This window comes from Furipterus horrens, unplaced genomic scaffold (assembly GCF_987537825.1).
Source record: "Furipterus horrens unplaced genomic scaffold, mFurHor1.1.pri manual_scaffold_12, whole genome shotgun sequence".
NCBI lineage: Eukaryota > Metazoa > Chordata > Mammalia > Chiroptera > Furipteridae > Furipterus > Furipterus horrens.
In genome coordinates, this window is record NW_028327182.1 from 98325626 (window position 1) to 98351791 (window position 26166).

Here is a 26166-nt window from a genome sequence, read left to right on the forward strand (position 1 = left end):
GGGAGAAGGGGGCAGAGCCCTGCTTTCCTGGGGGCAGGGAGGGGACGGGGGCCTGCCCTCGGCACCCACACGGACACACGGACAAAGCGGCGCGTGGCCTGGAGCACACAGGAGCTCGGGATCACCCTTTCCGTGGGGACTGGGGGAGGGAGGCTCCATCGCGGGCCCTGCAGATGGCGGGGCCGACGCCTCTCACACGTGGGAACTCAGCGCAAATTTGGTTCAAAGCTGGGCCAGGCCCCGGCCTCCCGCGGGGCAGACTTAGGAGCGACTTCACAGACGGGGCCATCATGAACCATCCATGTCACTCCAGACGCTACCCGTGGGTTTTAATCCATCCAGAGAGCACAGTTAGAATGCTTCCTCCGTGCGCCCCGTGTCCTTCCCGTGTTCACAGATAATCCATAGAAGCCATTAGCGATGCCGGGGGCTAGGGCTGCAGCGTTGCCAGGTTCTGATAACGCGCTTGCAAAGCAGCCCTGCTGAGAGCCCTGCTGCCGTCCACCCCTGGCCTGCGGTTCCTGGGGCCCCGCCCCCCGCGGCCTTAGGCACTCAGGCTCCTTTGCTCCTGTTTCACTTCTGACTTCAGGGAACTTGCCGGCTAAACAGACCACGAAAACGTCTCTTCAGTAAATATGCGGCTGTCCCCCTTTTCAGGTCTGCTTTGCATATTTTCCATGAGCTGTGGTCCACTGAGGTCTGAAACTATTAAAAAGAAAGTTCTAGGAAAAAAGCAATTCAGAGTTTTAGCCTGTGCCCCGACTGCCTCTCTCAGTCGCTCCGATTATACTTAATTGTAGTTAAGGTTTGGTTTGTTCTGATGTTTTAAACGGTCCACAAGCACGCTAGACCCCCGTGGGCGTGGCGACGCCGTGGACGGGAGCTGAGGTGCCTGCCCCCGTCCTGCAGCTTCAGCATGGAGCCCAGCTACGACTTCCTGCACGTCTACGAGGGCCAGGACTCCAACAGCCCCCTGATCGGGAGCTTCCAGGGCTCCCAGGCCCCCGAGCGCATCGAGAGCAGCGGGAACAGCCTGTTCCTGGCCTTCCGCAGCGACGCCTCCGTGGGCTTGTCGGGGTTCGCCATTGAATTTAAAGGTACCGGGGTCAGCGGGCGCACGGGCGTGGATGGGTGTCGGGGTCCTTTGAATGGGAAGCGCCTGCTTAATTCCTAAAATGCCGATGTCTCCCTGCCCGTCTGGGGAGGCGTGGGGGGCCTCTCCCGCGGAGAAGGAGTGGCAGACACACTTCCTCCAAATGAGGGCAATTTTCCCAGATCCGTGGTCATTTGCACCTAAATTACGATCCGTGCAATGAAGGGCCCCATTTAGGCACGATCTTCAGGTCCGTGTTACGGCTTCTCATCTGTGTCCTCCTCGGGACGACCGCCCTCCAGCACATCTGACAGCCCAGCTCTCCCTCGGTGTTTCCCAGCGTGACACGCCCTGGGGGTGGCGTGGCCAGGACTCCGGCCCGGGCACACTCCTGCTTGGTCACCAGGCCACCTGCGACCCACCAAGCCCTGTCACCCACATCCAGGGAAAGCAGGTCGACAAACACCCACAAAATACACCCTCACTCAGCAGTTTGCTGTTGGGCCCATGAAAACAGAGTTCCTTTTCAGATCCATTTCTCATGTGGACAAAAAAAAGCGAGGAAGCTAAGACCCCGACCTCCAGACACTCACGCTCGTTTATTCTGCAGAGAAACCCCGGGAGGCCTGTTTTGACCCCGGAAACATAATGAACGGGACGAGGATTGGGACGGACTTCAAGCTCGGCTCCACCGTGACCTACCAGTGTGACCCTGGCTACACGGTCACGGAGCCCGCGTCCATCACGTGCGTGATCGGCGCCGACGGGAAGCCGGCCTGGAACCGGGTCCTGCCGTCCTGCGGCGGTACGTGCGCCGCAGCCCCGCACCCGGGTGTCCGTGCGCACTGGGAGCTGTCCCCGCTGCGCCCCAGGGGAGGGTCCCCACTGCAGGCAGTCACCTCTAGGCTGAGGCTGGGTCGTGCGCAGGGCTGAGTTGGGGGGCCAGAGGGGCCTCCCTCCATCACATAATAAGCCAGGCTCTGAGCCCCGCCCAGGTCTCTGGAGGGGGCGCTGCGCCCTCACTTACCTTCGGTTTGTGGGTTCTCGGCCAGGTCTGTAGAAGCGGCCCAGTTGGTGGCCTGCAGGTGTGCCCACTGGCTCTGTCTGTCTCCCTCTCTCTGTCCATTTATATATATGAATACACATACGTTACATCTGCACACATGTAACAGTAAAATTAACAAATCACTCCTCTCACATGTCAACGCTGTGTAATTAGTTCATCATAAAGATACTACATTCATAAAATAACCTGTTAAAAGGTAAGGTCCACCTTCAACAACAGACGAATCCCACCTCCAGCACTGGAAGTCAGGTGGCAGCTGCGGGGTGGGAGGAGCGCTGCCCTGAGGGGCAGGAAGTCATTTCTGGGTCATTGTCCCTAGTCATCCAGGTGTCCCCACGGACAGATCTCCTCCAGCCACCCTTCACTGAGCTGCGTTGTAACAATCACACAAAGTTTAGATACAAAAGGCACACCTAGAAAATCCGCATGGGCATTAAATTGCATCTTACGTTAATTATGTTTAAGATACAAGTGCCCTTTATTAACACCCCGATAATCTCCTAGGTTGGGAGGGGCCTGAGAAACATTATTCATCTCAACTTATTAAAAGTAGTCTAAAGCGCTTGTCTTCCCAGTACTGTTAGTTCTTACAGTAGAAGTTTTATGTATGTAAATTACTCTTTACATATATAGGCATACACATATACACATGTATAAAGGCAAATATACATGTATTATACATTTAAATCTATATTAATTTTATGCATATCATATATAAATCGTATATATGTAAAGAGTCGTATGCATATGCAAAACGTAAATTGATAAAGGAATTTTGTGAATCTGTTGGCTCTAGATAGTGTTACTTTTTATTTAAGTCATGGTTTTGAAGGCCAGCTTATGAATCGGTGTTTCTGTTGACCTATTTAATGAAAATGCAGAACAACTACACATTTAAGTGGCCACCTTAGCTGCTTTAGGAGACTAATAAAACATGCAAACCTTAATGCTTCTTTTTTGGGTTTAATAACTGAAAATAAAGACACAGTCACACACACACACGCGCGCGCGCGCGCGCGCACACACACACAGCTCTGCCTGTAATGAACACCCCACCATCGTATCGGCCCCGATAGTCTAGGTTTTGGTTCCTTCAGCTTTAAATCAAACTTTTAGCGAGATCCCTGAAACCTTAGTGATGACGCGTGTTGCTCTTGAACCGTTTCTATGAGATTAAAAGTTTAAACAATGACAGAAAAACTATAAAGGAAACTTTTCTCTTTTGTTCTCATAGTAACACAGAAACAGTAGGAAACTGAATAATCTGTGTGTCTCTTCAGTTAATACAATGATTGACATCAGGACATGTCTGTGAAGCTTCTAAATAACCCAGTCATTAGTCTTTATTGAGGCTAATTTTTATTAGAGGTTATTTTTATTAGAGCTGTTTTTGAGATTATTTTAGCGTGCTTGAGAAAGGCCTTAAAACAATATTATATCCTCCTGCTGCATTAACTTACTTTTATTCTATTTTAATTTTCCTTTTCCTTTGGGTAGCAAAGGGAAATAGCTTTTTGAGTTCTTAGGTGACCCAGCACGCGGTTCTCTCCCCAGTCCCTGTCGCCTCCGCTCCCCATGTCTGGCCACCCACGTGGCCGGCACCTAATTTCGGTTGCTCCCCATTCCAGCTCCATGCGGAGGCCAGCACACGGGATCCGAGGGGGTGGTACTGTCCCCCAACTACCCCCAGAACTACACGGCGGGCCAAGTGTGCCTCTATTCCATCTCAGTGCCGGAGGAGTTCGGTAAGTGTGTCTTTGTCTCTTTAACTCATTGTCACGTTTGTCGGTGTTCACTCTTCTGTCCTTTCACCAATATCCCAGCTCTTGATGTAATGAGAGGACAGAAAGGAAGGTGGGCTGTTTAGAGGGGTGGGTCTCCCGGCCACCGCAGACACCAGCCACAGCCATGTCTCCTTGCTGTGACCGGAAACGCTTCCCGCTCCTCCTAGGCTGCTGGCCCTGAGTCGTCACAGAGAATGGGTTTGGCTTTCTTGTTGTGTTGCCTAGAAAGCTCCTCTTCCCTCGGTGGCCCCCCGGGCAAGGGAGGGCTGCAGAGCCACGAGGGACAGGGACACCCCCGTGTGGCCGCAATGGGCGTCCCTTGGTCGGGAGTGCGCCTGTGAGTGACGGAGACGGAAGAGCAGGCTGCGTCCCATCCGGCCCCTTGAAACCTAACTTCCTGCGTTTCCCTCCGAAACGTTGCTTCCGATCTGAGACCTGGGCCAGTTTTCCTGAAGGGGCTGCATTTCTAGGGGGGGGGGTCTCCCTGGTGGCCCAGCCCTGGGGAAACTCGGCGCTGGATTCTGGCACCTCCCCCTCCCTGTTGACCAGGACCGCTTCTTTTGATCTGTTTAATGAAAACGCGGAACAGCTAGGAACTTCAGTTGCTCCTAGAGCCGACGTGATAGTAGGTTTGGTCACTGTACGGGCCAGTTCTTCTCTTCAGTAGTAAGACTACGTTCTCCGTCCTCCGGCATCTTTCCCCGCACTCAGCTCAGCAGCCGCGCCCTCGTAGAAATAAGGCAGGTGAGCATGCTCCTGCCAGACACACTCTGCGGGCACACATGTTCACAAAGACAGGGTTCTGTGACAGGAACGTGAATGGCTGGGCAAGAAGCGCGCTTCTGGGAGACATCAGCCATTTCTGTGACCTCCTGTGATTCACTATTTAGAGCTGATCAGTTTAGTTAATTACAAAATTTTATTGAGGCGTCACAACACAATTATGATTTTTCAGCAGGAAAACTCACTCCCCCCCCATCCTAAATATTGATCAAATCTTCCAATGTGAAATGCCCAGTCACATGCATGTGTAGGGCTTCTGATGGAAATCTGTCATGTCTCAGCTTTTCCCTCCCCTTTCATCCTTATTCTCTCCTGGGAATGAATTAATCCAACAATTGGGATAAGTAACAAGGTGAGTGGGATGTGGTCCGTGCCCCGGAGATGCCCCCCACAAATACCAGGACATGGGGTGGCGGCCACTCGGCAGGAAGGGCGCCCCCCTGTGCTGCCCATGGCAACCAGGACAGGCCTTCAGGTGCCATAAATGTCTCCCTTTTTGTACCCAAACGCCTCCCCAAAGCATCCTTTCTAAAAGGGAGATCAGTCACACCAACCCCCCGGTAAGCATCGTCCACTGGCTCCTTCGCCCCCACAGCCAAGCCTGGGCTTTCTCTCCAACCGCAGAAGACGGGGCAGCCTAGGAAGAAGCTGTGTAAGCAAGACCCTTGCAGCAATCACAGCATTCCCCCCCTCCCGTCACCCTGCTTTTTATAGCCCGTCCTTCCCTGGGAAAACTGTCCTTGTTCCTGTGAATCCTTAATCTCTGTATCTGTGGTGCATACATTCGACTGCATGTGCATGGGCCGTGAGTGTGCGCTGGAATATGTGCACCGTGCGTAACTGAATACACACGAGCGGCCGGGTTCCCTGGGCCGCGCTCTGCCCGCGCTTCCCTCAATTCTCTCACGAGAACCCTGCCGTGCCCGGTGGACGCCCACGCCCCCTCCCCCGGCCCAGAAGGGCGCGCGGTGGTTTTGGCTGAAGGCTGACACCTAAGTGAGATTGAGCTGCTCGTTGCGGGGAATCGATGCTCCCCCGCAGGTGTTTGTAAATCCTGTTCGGGCCCCGCGCGGCATTGATTGAGTGGGAGGTGGGGAAGCCCGCGGCCGCGGCTTCCTGGGACGAGGTGTGTTCTTGCAACGGCACGACCTGGAAGGTGGATAAAATATTGGGTGCAATAGCAAGAAACAGGTTCTACACGTGTGGCTGGCTCACGCACATACATTGCAAGGAACACATGTGAACTTCACTGAAAAGAATCACAGCCTAAGAATGTTAAATTCCTCATCCAACCAGCACGCCGTCAAAAGCAGCCGGGGTCCTGCCCCCGGTGCTGACCGCTCAGGCTCTAAACTAAACGGGGGGTTTCCGGGCGACCCCCCGACACCCTCAAGTAGAAAGCCGGGCAACCATCTTCATTAATGTTCAAACTGTACAGAAAACGGTAACCCCATTCCGTTCTTCAAGGACCAGAAGATGAAGGAACAAAACAAAGCTGTCTTAGCGACTGAAACGCTTTAGAAAGCAGAGACCACGCGTTCACTGTTTTTACAGGAGCCTTAGTACTGTGACCCCTCAGGGGCCCCAGCACCGTGTAGCACAGGCAGGACCTCCGCTGGGTCTCCGGTTAAGCATGTTGTGCCCGCCTTCATTCCGCAGTGGTGTTTGGACAGTTTGCCTATTTCCAGACGGCGCTGAGCGACGTGGCGGAGTTGTTCGACGGCACGCATGCGCAGGCCAGGCTCCTCAGCGCGCTGTCCGGGTCCCATTCGGGTAAATGTCTGAGGAATTCTGTTCTTAATCGCATGGAGGGCTAGAGTGATGCATGTTAAACCTGTGTGTGTGTGTGTGTGTGTGTGTGTGTGTGTGGAAAAATCTTTGAATGTGTTTGTGTACTTAGTAAAATCTCATCCTGGATATGAAATTTCAAAGGTATTTTTATTCCATGTATAAAACTACTCGCTTCAATCATTTTACTTACTAAGATTTTGAAAAAAATATAACGTCCATTTCCATAAAAAGGGGAAGTATCAAAAAGGGAAATAACAAATTTGTGTATTTCACTTTCTAGTCTGCGTCTTGGGATCTTCCCGGAGCTAAGCAGCATTAACATTTTGGCCTCAACCATTTGAACCCTGTACATACATGTGGACCCACTACACCCACACATGCAAACAGTGCATGTGTTTACACATATGCACCCATATGTGTCTTGTGTAAACATATCAGGAGCTTCACCAAACATGGAATACTATTTCACAACTTATTTTTACTCCCTATTTTCACTTCAAATGACACATTTAAGTCTCTCCCTACAAAAAACACGCACAGCAAACATCACGGCTGCTTAGTTCTGAGCAGCATCCGATGCATGATGACATGTAGCATGCTCACGTCAGCCCTGGTGACCCCACGCCTTTCCTCACCAAAGCACCATGAAGTCCTTTGTGCGCATCACAGGCCACGGTCACGTGAGCTCACGGTCTGGCGGTCCCCAGTTTTTAGTTAGTAAGCAAAGGCCTTACGACCCAAGTCTTGATCATTTCTACCATGTTCAAGGGTGTAATGTCCAGGGTGGCATCAGAGGGCACATTGAAAACATGGGCCCACATTGGAAACCCCCCTCTGGAAGGGTCACGCTGTCCCCACACTCCTCGCAGGACCCCACAGAGGTCACCTGTGCATTGTACCCCTACTTTAATTAGACGGTGAAGTAGATTTCATCAGGCTTTTCCTAAATCCTTTAAAATTTTAAATCAGCTTTGGATTCAGAGACATTTTGTTAATTTTAAGGAAAATCTTAGCACATAATTACCAAATACAGTTGATTCTGCATCAGTGATTCACCCCGCCTTTCTGTTTCCCACCTTAGCAGCTGCCAGGCCGATTATCAGTGGTTTTTTCCAAAAGAGTAGAAATGAGGTCATGGTTAAAACAACAGACTGGAATATGTCCCCCAAGAACAGAGCTTTCAAATCTTTGCAGAGACGGTGGTTTGGGTCCTAGCCCCCAAGAGAAGCCCTATAAGAATGCAGAACTGACATGCCACACTCCAAGTTGGTCATCATTTCCCATCAGGCTGCCGTCCACCTCAGCAGCCTGTGTGGCGTGGACCCGCGTCTGATCTGTGTCTCTCCCCAGGTGAGACACTGCCCTTGGCGACGTCAAATCAAATTCTGCTCCGATTCAGCGCCAAGAGTGGGGCGTCTGCCCGTGGCTTCCACTTCGTGTATCAAGGTAAATGTCACGGTCACGCTGGGCCCCTCCCGACCCTCCTCTGGCCACTGTCTCCAGCGAAAGCTCTCAAAATGCCTGGTTGCGCTGTTAGGTATTTAAGAAATCTAGATTATTCATTTGTAGTACAATTATTCAATTAAAATATTAAACGTTTTAGTTTGACAGAAGTCTGTTTGTACCACAAAGACAAAACATCGTCCCGTGGAAGCCAGCCTCAGTCACTGTTAAAAGTGAGCAGGTGTGTCCCTGATGCCCCTGCCCGCCGGCCAGCTTCCCGTGTCTGTTACCCGCCCGTGGCCCCCGCTGCGCAGCTCGGGCACAGATAACGCTGCAGCGAGTGCGCCGCGGGCCTGGGCTCTGCCACTTCGGATGAATAACCGGAAGGGGGTCGCTGGGTTTGATGAGAGTCCTCTTCTCAGTTTTGTCATTATTCTTCAGTGGCCGTAATGCACATGGTCCGTTATGGACGGCGTCTTTCCTCCCTGGACTCTGAGGTCCTCAGGGACGAATTCGCCCAAGTTCCTAGCGATCTCGGGACCACTGGGCATGTAGTTCACTGGAGTTGCCTGGAGGTCCCTGGGTCCTCCCAGGGCCTGGCTCCCCACCACCCCGTGTTCCTTGCCTGAAACTGGACGTGAGGGGCGTGTGGACGGAAGGTGCCCCCACCCCACACCCCCTCGCCAGGGGCGGACGGCGTTGTCCGTCCGGAGCCGTTTAAACTCCGCGCAGACCCCGCGCAGACCCCTCCCGCATCCCTGCCCCGCGGGAGGTGCCGACGGCCGCGTTGTGTGCCCTCCAGCCGTTCCGAGGACCAGCGACACACAGTGCAGCTCCGTCCCCGAGCCGCGGTACGGGAGGCGGATCGGCTCCGACTTCTCCGCGGGCTCCGTGGTGCGCTTCGAGTGCAGCCCCGGGTACCTGCTGCGGGGCTCGGCGGCCGTGCGCTGCCGGGCGGTGCCCAACGCGCTGGCGCAGTGGAACGACACCGTCCCCAGCTGCGTGGGTAAGCAGCGTCCCCGGGCCCCGCGTGTCCCCGCGTGCGCGAAGCGGCGTCGGGGAGCTGACCGTCCGTGGATCATGCTCCAGACCCGTTGAGAGAGCGGTTTGATTCACTGGAAATAACGGGGTGGCAGCCAGCCCAACAATTACGGTTTCATGAGGCCGCGCATCAGGTGACCAGGGAGGAAACACGTTTCTCCTCGGTCCTTACTGGGTGCAACCATTCCATTTAGGGAGAAAATCATTCTCCCGTTGGTTTACGGAATGCCCTTTCAATGCGCGTGCGCTGGTGAGGTTTCCCAGCGTAACAGGGTCGCTCAGGCTGAGGGGCAGTGACACTGTCGGTCACCGCTGACTTGCTCAGTTGGTGTGAGGACCTCCACGCAGCCGCGGTGAGCCCCATCGTCACCCGTTCCTTCCAGGCCTCTCTGCCCCTCTCTGGATTTGCTCCTAAGCTGCATTAAAATCATCTGGAGTCAGACGCAGGCCTACGCCTGGGAAAGAACAGTCTGCAAAGCTCCTATCCTATCTGGCACCCACGTCTGGGTGCCTAAGTATCACCCCCGACACTGTTCCCCCTTAAAGGAGCCAGTGCTTCTCAGAGACACGCCGGCTCCCAGGCTCTGGTACGATCAATTATTCTAAACAGAAGCTGCCACGGAGAGGTCCCGTTATAGACAGAAGAGCTAAGCTCAGCAGCATGGTAAATAAGTAATGCTCAGTCGTCGGCTGATTTAAACGGGGTCAGACTAAACTTGACCTTAGCTAAAAAAGCAGATGCCAAGGGGTCACAGGGCATGTGACGTTTCTCTGAATATCGGATCACGCAGCAAAGGCACACCCGGCCCCCCACACAGACGTTTCCCTTGGTTGTGGTTTATTGTTGCTGGATTCGGTTCTGTCTTTCAGTTCCCTGCAGCGGCAACTTCACCCAGCGGAGAGGCACGATTCTGTCCCCCGGGTACCCGGAGCCGTACGGGAACAGCTTGAACTGCGTCTGGAAAATCACTGTGCCGGAGGGGTCAGGCATCCAGGTGGGTGGGCCGCCGCTGCGTCTGCAGCCGGGCCGGGCTCAGTGCCTGCCTGCGTGTGTCTCTCTCTCTCTCTCTCTCTCTTTCTCTCTCTCTCTCTCTCTCTCTCTCTCTCCCTCTCTGTCTCTCTCTTCATTTTTGGAGTTGGTCATTTTAACTACATAAACCATGGCCAGTTTCTCTTTTCTTACTATTTCTACAAAGTGTCTCTAATCCCCTTTCTAAGTTTGAAATTAACATAATAAACCCTTAGGATATAATCTACCCGAAGTGCCATTTGGAGAACCTGTCGGATGTGTTTTCCACGGTTTATTTTCCTTTGCTTTGCCCTGCTCTGACCTGCCCATGTCATAAGGGCCTTGTTAAACCAGATGGGGCTCTTTCTAGACCAGACATAAGTGTTAACTCCGTCTTGCTGTGGCGCAGATCCAGGTCATCAGCTTCGCCACCGAGCAGAACTGGGACTCCCTGGAGATCTATGACGGCGGGGACGTGGCCGCCCCGAGACTGGGCAGCTTCTCAGGTGAGACGCGCCGCCCCCTCCTGCCGCATCCCCGTGAGCCAGGCCGTCAAACACCAGCCAAACCGGCCACACAGAAACCTCTAGAGCCGCCCCTGCCCCCACAACTCGGCCGTGGGCAATGGTGGGTCCCCCAGTGTCGGTGGCCTTAGAGCAGAGCCCTGGCAGCAGGAGAGGGGGAAGCCCTGTCCTCCGTGGGCAGAGACCGCCCCCAGCCGGACCCCTGCTGCTGGGAAGGGACCCCCGTACGTGCTGTGGACACAGAGCGAGTCTTCACAGTGCAGGCTCCCTGGGGAGGGCGCAGTGAGAGCTCAGGTCCCTCATGGCCCGAACTTCCTTTGCCCGTATGCTGCTGAGGGTCTGGTGCCGTTGGGGACAGAGAACGGGGTGGTCGCTGGCAGGATCGGGGGCTGGGCGACACCTGGGAGCTGGAACACGCTGCATCTGCAGAGCACGGCGTGCAGCAGGTGTCTGTCCTCAGCTTCTGTGTCACCCCCGGATTCTCCGGTTGCTCTGACGCGGCTCTTTTCCTTTCCACGCGTGTTTACCTGAAATCCTTCTCATGGCTCAGTGGGGCCGTTATGCAGGAGGAGCCACACAGGGAGAGAAAACAGAAAGCAGCCAGGCCACACGTTATGAATAATATACCCTCCCCCGGCCTTCATACCACGTGTGTGTTCAGATGGTGCCACTTCTCTGTTCATGTCGCAAACAAAAAGGCACATGGCTGTCCTGCTGAGAGGAAGCAATGTGAGAGAGGAGGATGAAGTATAGAAAGACGTCCCATCTGCTGGGGGGCGAGGAGGTGGGTAGCATTCACTGGCCCTAGGAGAAGAGGGGGCTCCAGGTACAAGGTCAAAGCCACGCCTCAGAGTGGGCGTGTGGCCGTCGGAGCAGCACTGGGGGCTGGTAAGTGCCCCCACGTCTCTGGCACCCAGAGGGGGGGTGGGGGTGCTGAGCTGCCCCTTCCGCTTTCCCGCAGGAACCACGGTGCCCGCCCTGCTGAACAGCTCGTCCAACCAGCTCTACCTGCACTTCCAGTCGGACATCAGCGTGGCCGCCGCCGGCTTCCACCTGGAGTACAAGAGTAAGGCCCCGCCCGTGCCCCTGCCCCCCGCGGCCGCGCGGGGGGCTCCTTAGAGGAGAACAGGCCCCCCGCTTATCGCACAGTGAAACCCTAATCTGGATCCTGCTTCACAGTTGAATGAAATCGGGATGTACAGAATCTTCCTCTAGGAAGTAGGTATTAGAAGAGACGAATGAATGGGGAAACAGATGTTAGCATCTGGGCTAATTAGGTGAAGCGACGGCTCTCATTTCCAGTTATTTGTATGAAAAAGCATAAAAAGGAGCCTGTGGAGTGGTACCCCGATTTCCTGTGATAGTAACTACTCCCGTCCGCATCCAAAAAACAGAAAATTGTCACTTCCGAATAGATTACGGTTCTGCGCCCTTTTCACTTCTGGTCTCTCTGGCTGTGGAACGGGGGCCAGCCAATGGGTCCCGTGACCGCCTGCATCGGCGTCTTCGTCATTCTGACCAGAAGAGGGTGTCGCAGAGGAGCTGCCAACCTTGTAACAGCGGACACGAGGCTGAGCTAAGGGTCTGATGCGTGGGAGACGGAGGTCAGACTCAGGGGTCTCCCGCGACGTCTGATGACGCAGGCGAACCCTGGGAAAGCGAAGGGAGAGTTCCCGGTGAGAGCCGGGTTTATTTGGGGCCGTGTTTCCAAGCGCCAGAAACGCTGGACGTCGGGATCCGTGTCCGTGAATAAGCGGTGGCAAACACGCACACGCGTGGCGAGGCCGTGCTAAGCGGTGCTGTGAGTGGAGAGAAACAGTTTGCCGGGCAGGTGCTGGCCTGGCTCCCAAAGCCCAGACCCCCGGCTGACGAGGGGTGTCCTGGCCCAGACTCAAACCACAGGGTGGAGTGCCCTCCCTCTCTGCAGGCGTTTGTAGGTGCGCATCTGTCCACCTCTTTGCGTAGGCCGCTTTGGTGACTCAGGTGACACTGGCTGTCATGGATAGAGGATGTGCCTGAAAAAGGGCTGCTGCTTTGACACGTTTCGTGCCCACGCATGGATAGGAACCTGTGACACTGAGTCATGACGGGGTCAGACATGCGCTAATACTTTTAGAAGCGTTAGAATGGGTACATCCTCTTATCTCGTGTCTTCTGGCTTCTGAGTCACTTTGTGCAGCCGGAGGCGCCCGTAAAATAATTAGTCTGCATTAGCATCAGGAGCACTTACCCACGGGCTGCCTCCCACCCCACACTCTTGGGTTTCCACGCCCCCCCGCCCCCCCCCTGCTCAGAGCTGCGTGTTCTCTGTGACCTGTGGAGTCAGGCACGGACATGTGGAAATCTTTCCTGGAAGGCTGCTGTCCCCGTGCGTGATCGTCACGCAGCGCTTCCCGACGGGCGTGCCCCGGGGGAAAGGCTCCTCATCAGTCCGCTCATTGGACGTCTGTTGTTAAGTGTTTGTTCCCCTGAATCTTGTCATTGTCACGCATGGCAGCCACGACTTCCCAGACGGTTCCCTGTCTGCCGTGCTCTCAGCGCGGAGCCACACTTGGATGGATCCCCAAACATCTCCGCGCTCAGAGCCTGACCTCCTTCTCAAAGGCCCAGATCCCGGGTCTCCACGGGACGCGTCCATCGGGGCATCGCCCGTCGTTTTCCTGAAAAGCCGTTTAATTCGGTCACACGCAGCCCGCCAGCACCCTCTGCCAGTCCCCCCATGTGACACCTGTCCCCGCCCCTCCGTGCTCTTGAGAGCCGGCCTCACCCCCAGGAGCTCCTCTGGCCGGGCCCCAGGCTCCGATGACCATCTGCGCACTTCCGTTCCCACCCGTGTCTCCTTGACACACAATTAGGTTCTCAGTTCCTCGGGATCGTGGCAAAGAGTGCGTCTCCCGTCTTCTTCCTTTGACCTTTCAGAGGGACTCAGCGAGTCGCGTGGGTTCCCGTGTTTGTGTTCGGGTTCTTTCATTAGCAGGTCGTCATGTCCATGAGGAAGAAGTGCTTCACGGAGACAAGGAGCTCGTCTTTCCGGGGCTCCCTTTTAGATGGAAGCGTATACGCTTTGCTGTTTTATTATGCGGATGGGTTTGATCTCTACCTATTTCCGAGCTGCCTCGCATTTTCTGTGGGTGCGCGTAGTGCGCAGGTTCACGAAAGGTGCGTGTAGGGAGACGGCTCGTTCTGACAGGGGCGTGAGGGCAGCCGTGGGGAGGGGTGGCATGTGTCCGCGCCGTCAGGGGCATCGCCGTCCACCCTTTACCTGATCGTCATTCCGATCGGTCTGTCTGATGCACAAACGAAGCCACCTGAGCAGACTTCAGGAAACCTGGAGGGGCCGTTGTCGCTCAGAAACCCGGGGCGTGACGGGACATGCACGTGCTGCTGGGTGCCTTTCTGTGTCGCTGAGGCGGACGTCATGTGTAAGGGTTGGCAGGGGAGGACCGTGAGCAGCATTTCGTATGTGGCCGGGCCCCGCGGCGGTTGACAGGTAGCAGGCGTTCCCTCTGCGTGTGCACTAGACTGACAGCCGGTCCTTTCTGAGGGCGCCGCTCTGCTAATCCACGGGGTTGTACCCGGGGGTGCTCTCTGCCGTCCTGAGGACGGGCGGACTAGCCACACATGGTGAGAGCCATGCTAGGCTCTGTGACCGTGACATGTGGCACACATTTCGTGTGCCGTCAACTCCCGTGACATCTCCCTACGTGAGGCTGCAATTTCTCCACTCCCCTGTTTCCCAGCACGCTGAGGGCCCTTTACTACAAACTTTCATGAGTGGGTTTACAGGGAATGTCAGCCGCCCTCTGCCGCAGGCTGCCTCCTGCCTGTGAGCAGGTAAAGAGAGAGGGATTTGTGCAGAGGAATAGCTGTTATTTAATTAATACAGTAAACAGTGTGCTCGACACTGTTCTTAAAAATAAAAATAGCCTGTATATCCTACAGCGCACGTCTGTATTGAATGCTCATGTGTCTACATGTATGTTCTCTGACTTCTTTGCCTGCCCAGTAACCCACCTCTGTTCGTCTCTCCATTGGCTCTGCTTTCCTCTTTCTTTGGTTATTGTCTTCATCATTGTTTGGATCTCTCCCATCAGCATGACGTGGTTTTTTTGTTTTGTTCTGTTTTTTGAGTCGTGAAGTCTGAGACCAACAGAAGGAGGCCAGTGCTAACTTGAGAAAAAAGGCTCAAAGTTATTTCAGCTGTAGCTACAAAGATCTCATTTGTTCTGCTTAAAACATTTGGCAAAACAATTGCATGCGTCTTATATCTCAAAATCATTTTCATTTTCCAGATTCCAGCGAAGCGTTCTCTGAATGTTGCCGGGTGGATTTAGCATAATGGCCACAAAGACCCAGTGAGGCGGGTTCTTCTGCACGCCTTCCACATCTGAGGATAAAATCAGGACCCTCGTCTCTCTCTTGGCTTTGTTTTACAGTCTTTGCTTCCACAGGCTGGGTGCTTCCTCTGCTCCCCTCGAAATGGGATCACAATGCTATAAATCAGCACGTTTCTAAGGTCCCAGGTTTTACATTTGAAATGATGGAGCATATACCTGCAGATAATATGGTCTAAGCACCATGGTGCATAAAACATTCCTCTGTGTTTTATTGTTTCTTTCCAGCAGGAGGTCTGAGCCCCTAGGAAGCACAATAGTCTTTCTCTTTGATCAGGTGCCTGGTGATTCAGAGCCAGGTCATTCGTGAAGAACCTTTTAAAGAAACATCTCTTCCCGTCTTCTGCTATCTCGTCTCTGACGATACGGAATATAAGTGGCCTGTGCTTTGAGAGAACTGGGCACCCTTTCTCTAAAACCTGTGCTTACGCTGCGACAATCTGACCTTCTAGACGTCCCTACTTCTGAAAAGTAACTTGGAATTCTTCTATCAGAGGGTTGTGTTTTAGAGCCTTATTTGAGGAAGTCTTCAGAACGGCTCTTCTATTTGCATGTGTCTCTCTGCATGTCTGTCTTCGTGTCTAAATGAATACTTGTCGGTGACGGGTTTTGTCTGTCGCTTCGGTGAGACTGCCACCCGGGATTTAGCAGCATTCTTGATCAGTTTCCCTCAGCGATAACAGCGTTCTTCTAACCCCGCGCCCCCAGCGTGGGCTTGTGAAGGACCCTTCTCCTTTTAGACGTTTGGAAGAGCAGCGTGTTCAGTTACGGGCCCGAGTCCTCCCGTCCACGTTTATCAGACCCCAGGCGGCCGGCCATCCTCGCGTCATTGGTTCCCGCTTTGGTTAGAGTGATGATTAAATGCAAAGAGTGTAACCTTCTCTCTCCGCCCAGAATTCTTCCGCGCACCTGCTTCTGTCCCCTGCAGGCCGGGAAGTGAGTGGGTCCGTCCTCTAAGTTACTGAGGTTTTGCACCCTCCCTCTCGCCCCTGTGTTTCGGGCCGGAATGCCCACCGTGGGGCTGTCTCTGCAAGGGCCCCCCTCCCTTTCAAGCACAGGGCGGGGTCCCCAGGGTCCCCGCAGTGCCCGTCATGCACTGTGTCTGCTCTGTCCGCTGTGCCTGAGGTGCGGTTTCCAGACCCGAAGGGGACACCGCGTGCGTGACGTAGCCCCACGGTCACCGCGGCTGGAACCACTCCCAGCGCTGTCCGCGAGCTCAGCCCCGCTGGGGGACAGATCCCACGTTTGGAATGTGCCCGGGCTCTGGCCCAGGGTGGCTTGATCGCTCACAGGTGCCTGTGGGTCATCGTGGGAACGCGTCCCCTCTCTGCCCCCCGACTTCTGCACGCACATGCCTGCTTCCCCGAGGCCATTTACGTGGCGTCACTGGGAGATGTTGCTGCGAGTGCCAAGCAGACACCGCAGGGCCCTTGGCTTCCACCCGACACGGAGCATGTGGTGACGGGGACCAGGGTGGGCGGGGAGACGATTCTGTCTTCAAACAGCAGCCCCTGCCTGTAACCCTGCCTGCGGCCGACCTGATCACTCGCTGACGGAGAGCATTTCTGTACCCTTTTTATCTATTCAGAAATGTATTATCGCCCTGCAGGTGCAGATATAGATGCAAGTTTCTTTTTCCACGGGATGCGCTGGATTCACACATTTCAGGGAAGAGGGAAATGAAAACAAATTGGCATACAATAAATGCAGTTAAATTAGCGTGATGAACCGATGGAGAACTTGCCTGAAAACCCGTTCTTCACAAAGGAAGGGGAGTCGGTGAACTAAATTTAGTTGTGAGTTACTGTCACGGTTCTCTTAGCTCCAACACACTTTCCTCTCACCGTTTTGTGCCTTTTGCGGTCATGGGTGTTCTCTGGTCTCCGCTGTGGCAGAGGTGGACGTGCAGGGTCCCCAGTGATAGCGTGTTACCGCCATGACCTCGCTTTTCATTATTCCAGGTTATAGCTAGGATGCTATACCAAGAGAATTTTAAGGACACTTGCTCAGCGTCAGACTTTAAGAAGCAAGTGACTATGGCGGCTGACCTTGCCCGTATCCGATAGGACAAGCAGGTGAAGCTGAAACAGGGCTGCAGTCTGTGCTCTGAAGCTAACAATAGAAAGGGGTCAGCTAGACATGCTCCAGGGAAACAGGCTAGAAGCCTAAGCGATTGTATTTCTTTTCATACTTAGTAATTTCATGGTCTGTGGAAAGCCCCAAATGCGCCAGGAATAAAAAATATCGCCACTTAATGCGTATGGCCTTTCTGCTTTGTAACGCGCCGCCGGTTCGGGGGAAACCCGTTTCCGCTTAGGGGGACGCTGTGGCACAGCGCGCCGCTGTGCTCCGGGGCTCGGATTCGCCGCCAGGTCAGCTCGCGGTCCCCGTGAACCGTCACCCTGTGCAGGGAAGACACTTCCCGCACCTGGTTTCCTCTCTCAGGTTTGGGGGGAAGCCAGGCAAAGTGCTGGATCTCAGACTTGAACGCGTGAGAACCGCCAGGGACAGGGTCCCCGTGTGGACCGCGGCTCCGCGGGTCAGGGAGGGCCCCTCTGCAGGCTGCATCCCGGGTGTGCCCCCCGGGGCCAGGCAGTAGAGGACAGTGAGCCCGGCTGTACCCAGCAGGCAGACGGGTCTGCGCGCGGTGGCGGGCAGCGTGACCTGCCACCTGGACCTGCCCTTTTCCTTCAGCTCCGGTGCGGGAAGTCCGTCCCGGGGCTCTTGTGAGCACTAGAGCAAGCGATGGGTCTGCACAGCGACCAGGAGGGTGCCCAGGTCTGGGGTCTGGGGCCTCCAAGGGCGGCCTGTCCTGGCTCCGCACTCGGTCCCCCAGCTCCAGGGCAGACGCCGTCCCTGCGCCGCTCAGAAGCAGCCCGTGGTGCCGCCTGTAACCCCGAAATCGGGAGCCCTTATCTCTGGCTCTGGGTGTTTGCAGTGAGGTCCGATGCGGCATATTGTGTTTATGGGTGTGGCAAGGGTTAAATAATACTCACCAATAATGTCTGTGCTCTCTGAGGCTGAATCCCAGCATTCTGTGAGATGTGTAAGCTGTTGTCAGTGCCTTGACTAAAAGCCATTTCATCTAGAAAAGATTACACCTTTAGGGTCTGTAAGTATTGGTTCTGTTGACCTAAGAACAGACTTCATGAGAATTATATTCTTGTTTCCTTTAAATGAGAGAGAGGTTGAATATGAAACATTTGTTCCCACATTATTTTTCTGAAAAGGTAGGACTCCCAGATTCACACGTAGCACTTCTCATGAAGACTGTTAAGTATGTTTGAAAAACAATAAGAGAAATATCGTGGGGTTTTGCATCTAATAAGGAACATAGTTCTTTAAAGATTCTTCAAATCGTGTCTGCATCAGAATTTAATGTTTAATGTGAAACACAGGAGTGACAAGTTTCATTTAAAGAAATCAAGAATAACATTAATTAGTATTCAAAGCAAAACGCATCAACATTAAGCTGAAATAAATGAATAATTAAGAATTAGCTCCCCGCCGGGTAAGTGACCTCACATCTCCTTGGCAGGCGGACGGGAGGGAGTTAAGGTCTCCGCCCTTCCTACAGGAGGAGGGCCGCAGGGAGAGCCCTTTAGGGTCACGAGCAAGGACAGGGTGCGCCCTGCGCCACGTCTAATGTGTCTGCGTTCCCCCAGCCGTAGGACTCGCCGCCTGCCCGGAGCCGGCCCTGCCCAGCAACGGGCTGAAGACGGGCGACCGGTACATGGTGAACGATGTGCTGGCCTTCCAGTGTGCGCCCGGGTACACGCTGCAGGTAGGTCCCCGCCGCCTCCGCTTCCCTCCCTCGCTGTGCCGATCGAAGTCGTCACACGCATCACACGAGTGGGTCACCTGACGTAGGACGTGGAGATGGCTTCTGCGTGACACAGAGCTCCTTCACAGTTGAGCGTTTTGCGCTCCTAATTGTTTTATTTCTAAGCGGCCATTCTCCCAGGAGCTCCGCAGACAACGCAGGAGGGACAGAGTGTGGGCGTTGTGGGCGCTGGGTCTGCCCTGCGCCCGCTCGGGAAACCTCCCCGAGGGCCCGCCCCGTGCAACAGCGTCGGGTGGCTTTCGGGAGACCCTAAGTATGCGCTTCTATCATCTTTTCATGTTTGTGTAACATTTCTATGCAGAACGCTTAGTACACTTTATGACAGAATCGTAGGCAGCAGCGTGAGTCACTTTCTGCTGTTTATTTTCTGGCTAAAACACACGCGAGCTCGCCCCCAGAAGGGCTTCTGCTGGTCACTGAGCATCGCTCTTAGATCGTTCTCTCTGTCAGCACGCCGTATCGATCACCTAAGCACGGCTGTTTCCAAGTCCAGCAGAGGCGTTGACGCCCGCTTGCGGGTCCAGCCTTCCGTCCATGCCGGCGGGAGAGCGCGCTTTGCTGCCTGTTTGCTCCCTTGTTTGTTTTGGCTGTCTGGTTATCACAGTCCGGACGCTGGACGCACGTCGGGGAAGTGTTTAGTTGTATCTGTTACCAGCTGCAGAGCAGAGCAGGGCCAGTGTCAGAGTCCCCGCCCGCCTCCCGGTGCGGCCACACGGCGGAGAAGGGACACCGTTTTGTGTCGTTTTACATGGTTCCGCACGTGTGTTGGAGGGAGCCCCTTGCAGAGCTGAGGGGACTCCCAGCAGGAACAGCAAATCTCACGCTCCCGGTGTGCAGGCCACCGCGCGCCCCCTGCAGGGCCTCCTGCTGTCCTCAGCCGTCCCCACTGCCGGTCCCCAGTGCCGGTCCCCAGTGGAACCCGAGCGCAGCTCTGAGAGACAGAGGGTGTGGCAGACCCTGGGGAGGTGGGCACCTGGGAGCCACTCCAGTGGGCCTGCCTGTGGGGAGCACCTCACGTGTAGGATGGGAGACAGTGTTAGTAAAGCACCTGGGCCCCCCCAGCCCAGGACATCTGTCCTGGCCGTCGTTAGAGACATGCAGGGTGTAAAGGCACCTGCGTAAGAACCCCTGCCCCACGCGCAGTGACTGCGGGGACTGTGGAATGACGGGCGGAGCCCGGCCCGGAGCAGAGGACGAAGCGCTGAAAGTCCGGCTTCCTGCCAAGCACACGAAGGCTCCTTTCCCTGGTTCTCGGAGACCGGCTCTCCCGGGCCACAGGTTATAGGAGGAGGGTCTGGGAGGCCAGTCCCGAGGGCCTTGTCTGAGGGGACGTCTGGCACTCATGCTCCTGCCTTTCTCTGGGTCGCACCATAAATGGCGAGTGTGCGGCACCTGCCTGGGCGCCTGCTTCCCTTGCCTTGTGAGGGGACTGGCCCAGGGAACCGTCACGTGGCCTCTCCGTACCTGCTCGTGGCCGTCTTTCTGCTCGTCTGTGAGGCTTCTTTGCAGTGACTCAAGCATCTTCTCTGCGCGTCTACAACGGCCCCCAGAGGAGGAGACGGGAAGAATTATTTAATGAAGACCCTTCTTGTAATGACTTGTCCAGTGTCCTGCTTAGAGACGAAGGCCAGCAGACAGACAGACAGACAGACGCCCATCTGTGGAGCTCAGCCCGGCCACTTCCTGGCTCTGTGTTTCAGATGCAAACCAAGCTGTCTTTCCTGCCCTGCAGCCAGGGTCAGGCTGGGGACTCACAGGCTGCGGGCCGCTGAGCACCTGAGTGAAAGCAGGGTTCCGAGCGAGGTCCCCGGCTCTGGTCCGCTGTTTTGCTAACACGTTAGCGTTTTTGGAATGTCAGCACGCAAAAATGGCACCCAGGTCGTGCAAAGCGCCGTTCCTCCTGAACATGCACCCGAGTGACCCTTGGGGACATGGCATAGAGCAGCCGTGGCCTGACGTGGGGGAAGTAAGTCCTGAATGCTGGCATGATTTATGATTTCCATCTTCTGTGCATTTGCTTTACTGCTCTTCCAAACTGGAAACCGGGCAATTTCCGTTTTAAGTTAGTAAGCAAATACCCTGGGTCCTGTCTTGTTTTGGATCTACGAGCAAAATCTCAGGGGGAGCCCTGGGCCGTGGGGCCCAGTGGGATGGAGCGTCGTCCTGTAAATGGTAAGGTTAGGGTTCGGTTCCCAGTCCGATCGAGGCTTCTCCCTCCCATCGATGATTTTCTCCATCTCTGTCTCCCTCCCTTCCCCCTTCTCTAAAATCAATAAGCATGTCCTCAGATGAGGATTGAAAGAGAGTTTCAGCTGGAATCACGGATATGAAATGTCTCTACCGAAATCAATAGCAGCGTATCAGCTAGATGGGTAATAAATGACTGTCTCGTTGCTGGTCGTTTATAAAGATCTTTAAAGGCTTTTGCATTTATGTTTCTCCACAACTGAGAAGACACCAGATGGGAGATGATTTAATGGATCAAAGAGTGAGGGCGCCCAGAGCGGCAGAAGCGTCTCCCAGAATGTCCTCTTCCCGGATAAGGGCAGGCTTTCTTTACCGTAACGGCGCCGAGACGTCAGGAGACCCGAGGAAGTGAGATCAGGAGCAGACGCTCAGGGTCTGAGACGCGTCTGTGCTCCGGGAACCGGGGTGTCCTTAAAAACTGCCGCGTCAGCACGAATTCCTATGGGATGTGCCCCCGATGGGGCTGCGTTATCCAGTGTGAATTACAGATTTGTTTTCCAGCCGCCTCCACACCAGTTCTGGGTGGCAAACCGGAATTCACAAGATAAGTATGCACGGCAGACAAGGCCACCGAGTCACAGGGAGGAAACAGATAAAAACCAATGGTCTGCGCACTGAGGTGCACGCCCACTGCCTTCTCTTCGTGGTAAGAGAGATTTGAGCACAAAAGGTCTCAAGTCTAACCCTCTGCTCTGCGATTGCTAAGAGGGAAAATGGAGCCGGTTTGGGGCGTTGAAAGCTGACAACTTCATGTATTTAAAGGTCAGAGATACCCAGGTGATGCGGATGAGTTTCATGACCTTGACAGCCTGTGGGGCTGTCTGATCCCGAAGTGAGTAATCAGGTCCCTTTCTCTCGGAGGGAGGAGGAGCTGACCTGGTTCCTGCCGAGATGCAGCGTGGGTGCGGCCCGTGCCTCAGCCGCAGGCGCGGAACGGCGCTCCCTTTCCCTACGCGGATAGTTCACGGCCGGCATTCCAGCCTTTGCACCCGCGCCCAGTATTTCCTGGTCGCTTCCAGCCTCTCAGACCCGAGGCCGCAACTTCTGATGGGAAACAAGCAAACAGCACTTTGCTCAGTCGGGCGGGGCGCCTGGCAGAAACACAGACTGTGGGGAGGGACGTGGTAGAGGTGGGGTTTTTTTTAATGAAAAGAAACACAGCCAGGTTTTCCTACTGCGATTCACGGTACGTGACTCACGGAGGGACAGCAGCAGAAACCCCTTCGAACTTCTGGGAAAGGCACTGCCATCTGAAGCAGGCACGGATGGCGTCCCCGACCTTGACCCTCAGACACCCTGCGCGCGGGTGAGTGAGCCTCCTGTCTTCTCTCCGCAGGGCCGCTCCCACATCTCCTGCATGCCGGGGACCGTGCGGCGCTGGAACTACCCGGCCCCCCTGTGCATCGGTAGGGACGCGCCCCGCCCTGCGCCCCGTGGGCCTGCGGCGTCTCTTTGAGCCAAAAGACAGGGGTCCCAGCTTCCACAAGGGGCTTGTACGGCTCGGCTCGTGGTCGGGCCCGGGACCCGCAGCCCTCCCGCCCGCCACCCTGGCCCCCACACAGCGTGGCCCCCGTCCGGCCACACACCCCTCCCCTGACCGGCCCGGTGCCCGACCCTCCCGGGCAGCACCCTGCCTGCTGCATAGGCCGTCACGCAAGAGAAAAGATAAGCAGTAATGGTCCAACCTTTTCAAAGTTTCTGTTCTGTTTATCGTTGCTTTTCTGCACTACCTCTGATCTCCCCAAATCTCGCACTCACCCATCGGTGAGGCGCAGGCACCCCCTCCGGGTTCGCCCTGCAGGGAACGGCCTCTCCCTTCCTACCCTCCGCCTGCCCCGTCCCGGGTCCCACCTTCAGGCCACACACGGCGGCCCCGGGAAGGTCTGGCCCCACGTGCCTGACTCACTCCACTTTCTCACACGCAGACCACATTTCACGTCACCGCCCTCCTCTCCCTGCGGCCCCGAGGATCTCACGCAGGGCGGCGCAGCCAGCACACAGTGGGCCCTCAGTCACATTGATTCACGCGTGACCAGTGCCGACTGACGCTCACAGGGAGCGGGTCGCGATGATGGGCGCTCGGTCGCCCCTCCAGGCCCTCCCTGCCTCCGGCCCAAGGACTGTGGGAGCCACACCCAGAGCCCGCGGGTGTCTCGCGCGCACCTGCAGGTGCCCTCCTGGGGCGGGAGTCCCAGGATCTCAGGGTTTTCAGTAACAAACCCCTTACCTGCCCTGCACGGGAAGCAGAGTGTGCACAGCAGAAAACAGAACTAAGCCAAACCGTGCCAACAACTCAGACTTCCGCCTCCGTGACAGTCCTGTCCGGGCACGTCACACACCCACTCACAGTCCCGGTCCTGTGTCCATTCACAAGGGGGCGACGTTCCCAGTGGCCGGTGTTCTGTGTGTGTGAGGGTGGCGTCTGGGTGAAGAGAGACACCAGGCCTGCAGAGGGCACCTGACCAGACGCAGCCGAGGGCGTGGAGACCTCGAACTCCCGGGCGATTTGGAGGGAGACAGGGACAAGGGCCCCCAGCTCTCGGGGACCACCCGCTGCCACACCGCTTTTTCTGGCAGAATGTCGCTTTCTTGTTGAGTTTTAAATAAAGAATGTTCCCTCGAGTGTGGGGACTTAATGTTTTAAACTTTAACTGAACTCCGCCCTCAGCGGGCATTCGACCAATAGCGTCCTGCTGGCGCCCGGCAGTGGGTGACAACTGTCCTGTTGGAAGCGCTGGCCTCTTGTCACATGTACTTGATGTTTCCCTTTTTTTGAACGTGCCTCACGTACTCACGAGTCAGAGGTGCGGCACCTTCTGCTCCTGATTCTTCACGAGGCCCGAGGGGGCTTGCGGTTGGGAAGCGCACCGGGGCCCCAAGCAGCTCTCAGGAGGTGGGGCTGGCTCGGGAGTGGGGGAGGCTTTTGTCGGGTTCGCTGGTTGCTCACGAGGACCTGGAGCTGCAGGGCTGGGGCCTCCCCGTTCACACGGAGATATTTTACTCACTAGCCCTTGGAAATCTCACGTCCTACTTTTTTTTTAAATAATCATACTGAGGAAGAGAGTTTATACCCGAACCATTCTCCCCTCGGCAGCGACCTGTGGCGGGACGCGGAGCAGCCTGGGCGGCGTGATCCTGAGCCCCGGCTTCCCGGGCGTGTACCCCAACAATCTGGACTGCACCTGGCGGATCTCCCTGCCCGTCGGCTACGGTGAGTACGGGCTCCTGACGCTCGGCTCCCTCGCTCCCGTCTGAGCAGGCCCACGGCCGGGGACACGCAGCCGCACTCCGCAGGGGCAGCGCCTGTGACTGAGCGCAGCCCACGGGCTCCGGGACGCTGGGCCAGAAGGACCTTAAGAGCAGGAAGGGACTGGAAGGTCGGTCGGGACGTGCGACTGTCCCAGGGCACACGGTGTCGCTGAGCGCAGGTCCAGGAGACGCCCCGATGCGCGGCGGGTGGCTCTCGCTCCTTGAGCCGCGTCTGCCCGGGACCATCCTGCCTCCCGGGTTGGCTGTGGCGCTCAGGATGGCCGCTGTGCGCTTTGAACAGACCCAAGGCTTTCTCAGGCAATGACCCGTTTAAGTGTCACTTTACACATTTTGTAAATGAATGTGTCGTACTGATTTCTGCTCATAGAAGTGGCTTTTGGTAACATTTAGTTTGAACTCTCAGCTCATCCATTTTCATGGCTCTGAGCTCGCCCGCCCCACCCCGGCTCCTTCAGACCTGCGCGGGCAGCGTGCAAGTTGGACGCCCTGTCTGCCTCGCGGCCACCATGTCTTCAGGCTCGTTACCTGGGCGTCCCCACCCGTGACAGCCTTAAAGGCAGCGAGCTGTCACACCAGGTCCCCAGGGTCCTAGGACAGAGGCATCGGGGACGCGCGTCCTAAACCATTGTTACTAGTGAAACATTGTGAAAGGCCAGTGACCGGGAGCAGAAGTCACGTCTCTCCCCTAGGACACCGTCGTGTTTATGACATTTTCAAAGCTTTACCAGAGACCCTGTCCGTTCCAGAACGAAGCAGCTGTTCTGTGGGAGGGGAGGAGGGGACGTGTGTACTCAGCAGCAGCGGCCGGGGGGGACGTGGGCAGCATGAGGCCTGCAGGTGAGGTTCACGTCCCGCGTGTGAGGTGGTCTCATTGTCAAAACACATGCCCCTGTATTCGTGAGCTGTGGCGAGGAGAACTGGGTTAGACTTATTGTAGTCCCTTCATTTTGGCGTCAGGGTGCCAGACTGGACACGCTCTGCTGAACGTCCAAGAGCGGACGGGTTCCGCGGAAGCCGGGTCAGCGCTGGGCCCCAGTCCGGTTCCCGGTGCGCAGGGGCGCTCTGAGGGGGGCAGACGCTTCACCCCGCTTCACGTGCTCACTTTGTTCACAATGCTGCAGTCCTCGTACTTCCGTTTCCTTCCCAAGCTTAATTCCAAACCAGAGAAGCGCCCCTTTCCCTGCTTCCCGCGCCCCCGAGGGGCTGGCCGCCCGCAGTTTCCACCCCGAGGGCCTGCTGCCCGCATTGCTTTCCCGACCGTGGCGCCGGGAACGCGCGACGCCCTCTGGACTGAAACGCTGGAGGCCGCGGGAGCACATGTGGAAGGAGCACCTTTGAAGCCATTCCCTGCCGTCTGGTTTTATGCCCACACGTGGGACATGTCGTGAGCGTCCAGGTGCTGGCCTGGGTCACAGCCGCCCAGGTCCTCCCGGTGCCAAGGCGCGGACGTCGGAGACTCAGCAGCCGTTTGCGGTCGTTCTGTGATGAGTCTGCGGTCTCGCTGAGGGTGACGAACGGGATGGGTGTTCAGGCCACTGCAGACCCAGGGCTCCAGGGGCACTGCCATGGTCCCTCACACGCGTGCACATGCGCACCTCACACATGGGCAGACACACACGCACACGTGCACACGTATTTGCTGGAATTCGGGAGAAAACTGATAGCTCATCGTTGGCGCTTCAGAGAAGAAACAGGGGTGCTATTTTTAAACAATTACAGAAGTCCTAAGTGTACAGCGCTGCCCCCTCTCGGTGTGCATGGAGGCCCGCGTTGGGACGGCCTGGCAGTGGGACCGGCCCCCCGGCCGCGCAAAGCGCTCACTCGTGTGCAGGCCCAGACAACACGTGTGGACTGAACGGATCCCGCGTCCTAACACG

The 26166-nt window shown here is 55.9% G+C and overlaps 1 protein-coding gene across 1 annotated transcript in view; it reads left to right on the forward strand.

Moving 5' to 3' along the window:
- The window catches only part of CSMD1 (CUB and Sushi multiple domains 1), a 601662-nt gene that overhangs the window by 504966 nt on the left and 70530 nt on the right, over window positions 1-26166 (forward strand). The window contains exons 30-41 of the mRNA XM_090258247.1: window positions 910-1097; window positions 1704-1898; window positions 3788-3904; window positions 6386-6499; window positions 7868-7963; window positions 8763-8966; window positions 9872-9996; window positions 10420-10516; window positions 11496-11600; window positions 18594-18712; window positions 22356-22425; window positions 24114-24230. Coding sequence (XP_090114373.1) covers window positions 910-1097; window positions 1704-1898; window positions 3788-3904; window positions 6386-6499; window positions 7868-7963; window positions 8763-8966; window positions 9872-9996; window positions 10420-10516; window positions 11496-11600; window positions 18594-18712; window positions 22356-22425; window positions 24114-24230 — 1547 coding nt within the window. The remainder of the gene's footprint in view (window positions 1-909; window positions 1098-1703; window positions 1899-3787; window positions 3905-6385; window positions 6500-7867; window positions 7964-8762; window positions 8967-9871; window positions 9997-10419; window positions 10517-11495; window positions 11601-18593; window positions 18713-22355; window positions 22426-24113; window positions 24231-26166) is intronic.